The sequence below is a fragment of the Esox lucius genome, chromosome 15 (assembly GCF_011004845.1).
Source record: "Esox lucius isolate fEsoLuc1 chromosome 15, fEsoLuc1.pri, whole genome shotgun sequence".
Classification (NCBI taxonomy): Eukaryota; Metazoa; Chordata; class Actinopteri; order Esociformes; family Esocidae; genus Esox; species Esox lucius.
The window spans coordinates 16,968,307-16,979,061 of record NC_047583.1 but is presented as its reverse complement, the minus strand read 5'-3'; the positions used below and the strand labels follow the sequence as shown (position 1 = coordinate 16,979,061).

The following is a 10,755-nucleotide window of genomic DNA, read 5'->3' as shown; positions in this document are numbered from 1 at the left end:
AATAAGAAATCATGAAAAAGATCGTGAAATCATAAAACAGCTTTAAACAATATACATGTAGAAAATTAAATGTTTGTTTTGGATTTGAATGGGAATGTTTTGAAAGGTTGACACTAAAAACCCAAATATTTTTGCTCACAATCATAGATATTGCAATTTTACAACGGCGCCTAAACCACTGATGCACTGAAAAACAGTATATTGCATAATTTTGGGTTGTGTTAAAAATAGATTTAGTGAGCACCATTGACGAGCAGACTCGGAATATCGAATATGAAACTAAATTGTCTCGGGTGGCCTGCCCGAGGTCTAGAGAAAGATGAGCTGGACAATCAACTGTCCACTCGCATGAATATCGTTATCACCTGCGCCCACATCCATCTGTTGTTGCGATCCTGCCAGACCGTTCAAACATAGAAAACATCTATCGAACATAGTTTATAACAATTTTATGAATGTATGTCTCTGATTGTCAGAAGTAGTCTCAAAATCCCTGGTGTCAGTTATCGAGCATTATTTCTCCCGTGTCTCTTTAAAATGTCAGTACCTCGCATTCAGTGACGTAGTAGCGGTTGCTATCATGTGTAGCTATAGGGGGTGTTTGTTGTAGCAGAGTCTATGTTTAAAAAAATAAATATATTTGAGGATAATGAGTTTAAATATATGTATATATTTAGATTAAGAAAATATAATTTTATATCACGTACAATGTATGATACAAATTTTTTATTATATTGTTGTAATAAAGGGATATATATATATATATATATATATTACAATACCGGGGCGTATCACCCTTGAAAGTCAGTTTGGGCCAATCCATTTCCATGCATGAAAACGCACATGTTAGCTATGCGATGAGGGTTGGAAAAAAGATTGCATGGTTGTGAATCATTAGAGAAATGGCATGACAGTGAATAATGTGCGGTGTAGCACAGAAATAACAGTGTATTTAGGTTAGATACATTTATCAAGACATTTTAATAGATTTAAAGGACTTGGTGCTCATGAGAAGCTGATTCGCGCTGGGTTGGAATTCTGCTTGGGAAACTTGCTAGCTTGTTTGCTATACAGTAGCTAATTGATTAGCCACATCGCTGTCAGCATCGCCTCTGTATTCCTGTTGGAATTGGCTGGTGCGTATTCTTTATCCATTATTTTCTAACAATTTATCACCCACCTATGGGAATTCGTTTCCCAAGTGTATTGACAGCAAAAACCGCTACCAAGACAGTGATGTCAAGCAACCTTGCTGACTGTAAGGCAGGTTCCAACACTCACTGCAGTTGGACTGAAGTCAAAAATAAGGTCGATTCTTTAATTCAGCAGCTACAAATGGCGAAATTGTTGATGTTGGACTACTAGTAACCAAGCTTTACAGAACCAGTTTACAGTGTGCTTAATGTATAGTACACTACCGCCAGCACTAGGTTTTGCTGTAATTGCCACGTAGCTCAACAGATAAGGGTGTAGTAGAAATGTAGTGATCCCCCCCCAAGCGCTGATCCAGGGTCAGTTTACAGACAGAGCACTGATTAGCGTTGCTTCATGTTTTTGTAATTATTTAAAACACTGCCCTCAAATACCTCATGTCATACTAACATTACTGTTCTGTCTGTCAGTTATTCATTCTTTTAAATAATTACAAAAAAGAAAACATGACTTGCATTTTGATTTAGAAAGGATCTGCAGTTCTTATCCACGACAACAATATGTCCTCTCTTCTCTATTACCTAGACTTTGCTGTGTGACCGGATTTCGCCATGAGTTCCAGAGTGTGTAAGAACTGTGGGGGCACAGACATTGATGTGGACCAGGCCAGGGGCGATGCTGTGTGCATGGGCTGTGGTTCTGTCCTGGAGGACAACATCATTGTGTCCGAGGTCCAGTTCATGGAGACAGGAGGGGGAGGATCGTCAGCTGTGGGACAGTTTGTAGCTGGAGACGGTGGGTGCTGCGGCACTGTCGCTTAACAGTACGACATAGTGACAAGATGCAATAACATGACCATATGCAATAACATGACCATATGCAATAACATGACCATATGCAATAACATGACCATATGCAATAACATGACCATATGCAATAACATGACCATATGCAATAACATGGTTGGTTCGAAGAAACTCCCTTACATACCTTCTTTCCTACAGTTATTTATGTTATATGTAAATCAGCCCATTGAATTTTAGAAAACTAGTTTTGCAGAGAGCATGATATTTCCCTCCCTTTCAATGACTAAGATTTTTGTAGGCCCAAACCTAACCAGGTGACATGGCCTAATCCATAGACCCTGTCTAGCTTTTCAGCTGACTGCAGTAGGGCCATGTGAGATTGGATTTTTATGGCACATCTGTTTTGTAGTTATTCAACCTCTCCACTAGAGTGCAGTGCTGTATTACCTCAGTGTGAGATTAGCATTTTTCTGTGACCAATTTTATGCCATGGAAATAGGCTTGTGGTTTTTAACCAAAGGGGCTGCAATACTTTTTCTAATTAATAAAATGATGTTACACGATGCATTTTTTTAACACTGTCTTTTAAATGTGACCTATGGAAAGCGCTTGAAATGTTGGACTCTGAGCACCAGTGCAGCTGGTAAAATTAAAGTAAATTGAAATGGCTCATGGTTACACACTGTATTACTGTCATTAGGCATAGCTTGCAAACATGTTGATATTTCTCCTTTTAATGTATAATTTTACTTTACCTGGTAGAATGATTAGTACAGGCAGTTCTGATTAGGCTTAAACTCCTTGTCTCTAGCTCAAAATGTTTTACCTCTTACTGGTGCTACATTATCTTTTTGTTGCAGATTCTTGTGACTCTTAAAGGGGTACACAGAAATGAATCATTATGAGGATGAAACTATGCGAAATATCGCTATTAAGTCTCAAAAGAAAGTTTGCCGCAGATAGTAGAGAATTTGTTGTGTGGTTCAGATGAAATGGAAGCCATTACCCCTAAATAAAATATCTGAGGTATTGTTGCTGTGTGGTATAATTTTCTATCACAGCAACATGGGAACCACATTGATAAGTCTGAACAGATTTACTCAATTCTGCTTTTATTTTGTCCAATAATATAATAACAGTGCTGTGTTAACATTGTTATTAACATTTTTGTAATTTAACTGGAAGAGATGTTAAGTAAATTACAATTTAAAGGTGTTATTTCTATTTTCTACCTTATAGCTTCTGGAAGGAATCCCACTTTTGGAGAAGGGTTCTATACAGGTGTTGGAAGAGAATCCCGTGCCCAGACGCTGCAAAATGGTGAGTAACCATTAGAGGTCAGTACTTGCATTCCTGGAGAATGGGTGTGCTTGCATACTGAAGACTCACCACAGGCCTAATATTCAATAAGGGTTGATGTACTGTGTTTCATATTTAAAAAATAAATGTTTTTATCTCATATTAGACTAAACTAAATTACCCCTTAAAGGTAATTTTGCATTAGCACCTTACTTCCAAGTACTTACATGATTTTGCGTTCCCCAACAAAATTGGGAGTTCTCAGTTTTCCATGGGAGGTACAGGGGATGGACAAAATTAATGGAAACGCCTTACAAATTATTTAGATCGAGGACCTAATAACGAGTAGGGCCACCCTTAACGTTAAGAACTGCTCCAATCCTTTTTGGATGCTTTCATTCAAGTCTTGAACTGTGTGTAGTGGGATATTTCCCCATTCTTCAAGAAAAAACGTATTCCAGTTCTTTTAGTAATGGAGGTGGAAATGTACTTTGCATTCTGCACTCAGAACGTCCCATAAATGTTCTATAATGTAAAGATCTGGTGATTGGGGAGTCCATGAAAGGTGTTTAATGTCATCCTGGTGTTTATAAAACCATTATTGAATGTGTTTAGCAGCGTGTTTGGGGACATCTTCATCCTGGACAATTGGCATATAGTAAGGGGACAGTGTTTGTACCATAGGGTGCACATGGTCCTGGAAAATGAGTGCAAACATGACACTCACGAAGAGGCTGCCCGACCAGTTACGGATCCCACGCCATGTTTAACAATATGCAGCAGATATTGTGGGCTGAAGGCATCATTTGACCTTCTCCAAATGAAAACCTGTCTGGCTGTTGCGAATGTGGCTGGCTGTTGCGAATTGCTCAGAGATACAGGGTTTGTGCTCTTTACACCAAGTTATTAATCTCATTATCAGAGTGCTAATTGTCTGAACTCTTTTAAAGCTGACATACTGTATGTACTACTAATTGTCAATCAACGTAATGTGACCTCTCCAGCTGTTTTTGGGATTTGGTTACTTCAAAGTAACAGTCCTTTTTTGTGGTGTTCCTGTTCTTTTGTCCACCCCCGTACAAAGTGTCTACAGCAGAATTGGTTGGCAAAGGCAAACATCCATTTCATGCGTGGGTGGCAGTTACAGCAGAGCATCTGACCAGTAACCTGGATCAAATCCCTAAGCAGCCAACAGGAAAAATCTATCATTCTGTCCTTTGTCAAGACGGTTAACCCTAATGGGTCCTGGAAGTTCCTCTCGATAAGAGCATTTGCTAAAAGACTAGAATGAAACAATGCTTTTCCTTTGCATTTCTTTTATCAAGTTTTATTATTTCCTGTTTGTTTAGTCACATGTACTTGAAAGAGGCCTTTACATAGCCAAAACATTTCTTGTATCTGTTATTTTTAAGAGGCTCCTTGTGTTCCTACAGTGCTAATGACGAATACTGTTAAGTACAGTGAAACGTGATTTGTAGGAGAGCGTGAGTGAGACACAAAAGGGCTGGAGGAGAGATGAACAAAGCTCATCCATGTGTGGAGGGGCGAGACAGACATTTGTCAGACTGGTGATGACTAATATAGAGACGTGTGGATACAGCCGTGTGTGTGTCAGTTAGGGTCGAGGAATGGGTCTGTCATGCTGTGTGGATTGTCTCTGAAGAGATTTATAGTGTCTGTAGGGTCTGAGAGAACGCTCTCTTCCGTAAACATCCCCTGTGTCTGGCCAGACACGGAGCATTACTGTCCCTCTGCTCTCTTTCTCGCCCACACTGATAAATGCTGGGAATCATCCCTCCCCGCTGGCACTGCTCTCTGCCACTCTCCCACCAACTCAACTGTCGAACAGGTTGCTAACAGGCTGCTTTTCCTATTAGTGGAGAACACCCCGCACTGCCTCAGTGCATTTCCAGTGTGGGGCTTTTGCAATTCTTTCTGGCAGGCTGGTACAATTTGATCCAGTTGTCACAATAAATGTACAGGAAGGTGATCTTGGTTGTGTTTTCGAAGTATAGACTAGGCTTGTTTTGAAATCAGAGACTTTAAAGTGTTTTTTCTCAGATGATGAGAGGGGTGTGAGTAATGTTGGCGCTGCCCTGTAATCTGTTCAGTAAGAGGTTGGAGTTACCTGGACAGTAGCAGTAGTTTTCGACATGGGTCTCACGACTACCTGTGAGTTGTCATGGTACAATGACATTTGCCGTACATTATTTTTAATATTTATGATTAAATGTTTTAACACATTTTTCCCTACTGACCTTTTGTTTTTTTTGAAGGCCAATTTAATTTATCTTGTTCGAATCCAGGATATTAACAAAACTGAAGGTGGGGTTTGTTCGCTGGCTAGCAATGTTTTTATTTGACTATGCCAGTCTTCTGTCTGAAACTATACTGTTAATCGTATTACTATATTATGAAGCTGGTTGAGAGAATGTGTATGAGTGTGCAAAGCTGTCTTCTAGGCAAATGGTGGCTGCTTGGAAGAATTTACAAAATGAATAATTCTTTTTTAAATCTGTTTAACTTTTTTTTTTTTAACTACACGATACCATATGTTTTTTCATAGTTTTGATGATTCACTATTATTCTACAATGTGAAAAAGAGACCCTAAAATGAGTAGGTGTCTCCAAACATTTGGCTGGTACTGTATGGGTCTAGGTAGGTGTGTCTGTCTGGGACCTGCCTTGTGTATTTAATGACGTGTCTGTGTCTGCAGGGAGACGTCAGATCAACACACTGGGCCACCAGCTGCAGCTCAACCAGCACTGCTTGGACACAGCCTTCAACTTCTACAAGATGGCCATGTGTAAAAACCTGACGCGGGGTCGAAAGGTGGTCCACGTGTTGGCCGCGTGTCTCTACCTGGTGTGCAGGACGGAGGGGACGCCGCGTATCCTTTCCCAGGGCTGTAACAGGAAGGGGATGAACAGTAAATCAAAGGGGGAATAGAGGGTGTTTATGCAACAGCCAAGCATGTTTTTACCATTACCTGGTAAACAGCTTTAGTAATTTTGAACATGAACTGTGTAAATGGCTTTGTTGTGTTATGCTCATTAACGCCTTTTTGTACTGTCCTAATGTTGAGCGGATCAGCCTTCCATACAGCAATATTGTGGGGCTAGTTTGGTTTATCATTCCCTGTCATTGCCTCTGAGTAAGTGGGAAGCTATTGGACGAATAGAAAATAGCTCTATTTTTCAATAAGTCTGAAGTACTATCAGAGTACAGGCGTAATGAGTAAAGAATGAGTGGCAAACATTCTGTGTAGCTTAATCTTTATTATTTTGTGATTGTGGTTAAAGGGATAGTTTGACCTAGATTCATATTTGGGTGAAATTCTGCTTTACCTGAGTTGTTTCTGAAGTCCCATGGATTTTTTTCACACCTTATCCTTTATTTACCTTTCTCCAAGCCTTAGCATTCTTAGCAACATCCAATTTTAATGAATTGAAGCTGTGCATCCCAGGCCACAAAAGCTGCATTGCAAGTGGAAATCTACCCCAAAACACTTCAAATTAAGACTAGTGTTGTTTACCTCAAATGACCTGCCAGTGTTGTATTCCTCAAAATAATGTTTTCATTTTTGCTATATAAATCTAATTTTCCAGTCAGTTTGTTCACAAATAGTATCAATCAGCATTTTTTTCAGGAAGCGTCTGTGTGACTTACAACAAAAACAACACTTGGTGTTGGCTAGCTACTGATTAAATAATTGCAGAATAACAGGCTGCTTGTGGGGGCTACAGTGAGTACACTGCTCAAAAAGAATGAAGGGAACACAATCATCACAGTATATTAAACATCAAGGATATCAATCTGTCCAGTTAGCAAGCATAAGCGATTGTGAATCAATGTTGCCTGTTTTGGTGCAAATGAAAGTGAAATCAGGTGCTCATGAGAGGCAACAGCAAGACAAACCCCAAAAACTGAATGGTTTTGCAGGTGGTGGCCACGGGCAATTACTCTCTCCTTATCCTGACTGATTCTTCTCTTGTTTTGCTAGTGTCCCAAGCCCATTCAGGTTGCACAGGTAGTCCAGCTCCTCCAGGATGGCACATCCATACGTGTTGTTGCAAGGTTTGCTGTGTCTCCCAGTACAATCTCAAGAGGATGGAGGAGATACCAGGAGACGGGCCATTACACAAGTAGACAAGGCCGTAGAAGGGCATCAATACAGCAGCAAGACTGGTATCGGCTCCTTTGTGTGAGGAGCAACAGGAGGAGCACTGCCAGAGCCCTACAAAATGACCTTGAGCTGGCTACCGGTCTGCATGTTTTTAACCAAACTGTCAGTAACAGATTCTATGAGGGCCCCACGTCCTTTAGTGGAACCTCTGCTCACAGCCCAGCACCGTGCAGCTCGATTGGCATTCGCCAGAGAACACCAGAATTGGCAGTTCCAGTATTGGGGCCCCGTTCTTTTCACAGTTGCGAGTATTGTGCACATGTGACAGACGTGAAAGTCTGGAGATGCTGTGGTGAACGTTATGCTGCCTGCAGCATCATCCAGCATGACCAGTTTGGCGGTAGGTCAGTGATGGTCTGGGGAGGCATTTCCTTGGAAGGTCGCAGAGACCCTGAAATCCTCACACCCGTCGTCAGAACTTACTCTGGTGCAGTGGGCCCTGGGTTCCTCCTGCTGCAGGACAATGCCCGGCCTCATGTGGCCAGAGTGTGTAGGCAGTTCCTGGATGACAAAGGCATTGATGCTATTGACTGGCCCTCACGTTCCCAAGACCTGAGTCCAATTGAGAACCTCTGGGACGTTATGTATTGGTGCATCCGACATCGCCAAGTAGCACCACAGACTGAGTTGCCGTGATGAAATTCACGCAAGTTGGAACAGCCTGTTTTCAATTGTTTACTTAGATTTTCGGTGCTAGTTTGAATCCCGCCCTCAATCGGTTGGTGATTTTGGTTTCCATTGACCGTTATGTCATTTTTTTCGCTACGAATTACACAATGTACAGTATAGATTTAGATCTTTAATATATTTTGGTCATCGAGATCTGATGTGTGATTTGTGTTCCCTGAATTTTTTTGAGCAGTGTAGTTCCATGGTACCAATATGAAGTCAACAAAATTACTGAATTCAGTTTGACGTTTTCTTTTCTTTTTTCTTGTAATATTCCTTTTGTTGCTCGGGACGCACAGTTTCAATTAATGAATTAGGACAATGCTAATAATGCTAATTCTAGGCTGGGACTTGCGTGTATAATGGTTTCTTGTGAAAAATAACTCCAGGAGCCTTCAAGAATAATTCAGAATTTCACCCAAATATGAATCTAGGTCAAACTATCCCTTTAAGGAAACCATCTATAAAATAGACTTTTATCCATAAAGTAGCCTTTAATGAGAGCATTCTTAACTCTGCTGTAAATATGAAGTGCCCCTTGATGATTGACAGCCAAGTATTCACATGACAATGGAACAGGCAAGGCTTGGAAGTCAGCTCCTTCCCTGTACTACTGAATTGGCAATACAGGATGCTTGTAGCAACCATTCTCTCAGAACATCTATTGCAGAGACTGATTTATTATTATAACTGAGGGAGTTGTCTGTAATCTCATCTCCAGACTGTGCGGATTATCTTTTCCATTTCAGGAGTGACCATAATCCCATTATAAGGCTTTAAAAAAAAGTGTTAATCCATTTTGGGCACCTGTAGACAGATGCACCTGTCACCACGGATACTGCAGGGTTTGGGGTTGGTTGCTGGGACACTGGGATCCCTAGAGCCCGATGGTGCAGGAGGGAGTTCAAAGGTCACTGAGGGTTAGCTAATCCCTCAGAAGCTGTAGCTCTATATATTTAAAAATGCTGCAGGCCTGTGGTGATACCTTTTGGATTACATTGAATTCACTTACCCCAGAAAAGATCCAGTATTTGTTATTGTAAATATGATAAATGTACATGTAGTATCTAAAAAATTGAATTCTGGTTATATATAGTGAAATATCAATAATTGATGGAGAGAAACTGCTAACTTGGCAATATGTTTTTGTAAATATGTAGTTGCATTATGATGTGGTTTTATTTAACTCACCCTTCCACAGACATGCTGCTGGACCTCAGTGACCTCTTGCAGGTGAGTTTCGAAGGAGTAGGCCTACACTGTCATTCTTTATCTTCAATTCTACCAGTCTTCTCAGCTTTGGAATGTATCCCTGTTTTCTAGAAGTTAACGCTCCTAATGTAATTGACGCTCAGCAACGAATTTGCTTCATTTGTTTTTTGTTTTGTAGGATACCATGCATACACTGATCATGAGTTTGACTCCAACAAGATAGAGGTTGACCCATGCAGTAGTTTGTGCTGTGTAACTAAAGCCAGGGACTTTGTATAAATATAGGCACACACTTGTCTGCATTTCTGTCTATAAAGGCAGTGCTGGGGTTAGGGGACATTTCTGAAACACAACTGGTCAGTCTTATTTTTATGCTCCCAGCTGTCCTTAAAGAGCCAATCCCCGCCGCCCCCTCACATACACGCCCCTTTGGTATTTCAAGGGTAGGACTGGGGCTATCTGACTAGTATCAGTGTGCTAGGGGTAGATATTCCACCAATCTGCAGTTTTGTGGAGCCCCACCCAGGCCAGTGGTCAATGACCCATCCATGGGAAGACATTGTGGTCCACCTCCTATCATCCAGCCTGTGCTGTCTAATCCTGGGGGACACAATAGCATGGACATGGTCCAGGTGAAGGCTTCTGGGTGCTCTGTTTGGATGTGCCACCACCACCTACCCCCACTGTTGGTTGCTATGGTGCCTGGCTAACAATGCATTCCTTGTCCAAGTCTTTGTTCTATGTACAAATTCTGAATGGGGACACGTCTCCTAAAATAGAGCAGACTGTTGCTGCCATAGACCCAGGAGGGGGCTGAGAGTGAGAGCTTGTCTGTTTGGTAGAGACCAAATCCAACAAGGGTCCTGGTCTGGACCCTTATCCTGGAGGAATGACAGAGCTGCTCTGATCACATTAGAAACTAGAGCTTTAATTCCCCCAAAGTCTGGAGAATCCCTAGGCTTTCAAAATCGTGCGGCAACTAAACAGTAACGCTTACTAGACCACATTTGATTTAGAGTTCTTCTTACTGGATCATTCTGAGGTCATAGTGGACTCGATAGGGTGGGTTTCAGTCACCATGGCACCATTCTCTTGTTTTTCTGCTCTTAATTCTCTTCCCCGTTTCCCCCTACAGGTAAATGTATATGTCCTGGGTAAAACCTTCCTGACCCTGGCCAGAGAACTCTGCATCAACGCTCCAGCCATAGGTACCTACCATCTCCCGCTTATACTTCCTTCGTAGCTGCTGTATTGTACAGCAAGGACAACAGTTGAATTTGTGTTTTTGGAGCTGCTGAGAACAACACCTATTTACAATTCAGGATCTGAGCTAAAATGTATGTGAACAAATGTTGGGGCAAATGTTTCCTGACAAATTTGACTAATTTTGTTTTAGCACTTGTCTGTGTAACACCCAACCATCCCCTCTG

At 41.3% G+C, this 10,755-nt stretch overlaps 1 protein-coding gene across 2 annotated transcripts in view; it reads left to right on the top strand.

Annotated features, from left to right (window-relative positions):
- The first annotated feature begins 823 nt into the window (after nt 1–823).
- LOC105015546 (transcription factor IIIB 90 kDa subunit) overlaps nt 824–10,755 on the top strand; it is a 49,983-nt gene continuing 40,051 nt past the window's right edge. For both annotated transcript variants that reach the window (XM_020054207.3, XM_010878797.4), the window contains exons 1-6: nt 824–1,136; nt 1,738–1,947; nt 3,198–3,278; nt 5,975–6,148; nt 9,315–9,346; nt 10,461–10,533. In XM_020054207.3, coding sequence (XP_019909766.2) covers nt 1,764–1,947; nt 3,198–3,278; nt 5,975–6,148; nt 9,315–9,346; nt 10,461–10,533 — 544 coding nt within the window. In that variant the 5' untranslated portion in view covers nt 824–1,136; nt 1,738–1,763. The remainder of the gene's footprint in view (nt 1,137–1,737; nt 1,948–3,197; nt 3,279–5,974; nt 6,149–9,314; nt 9,347–10,460; nt 10,534–10,755) is intronic.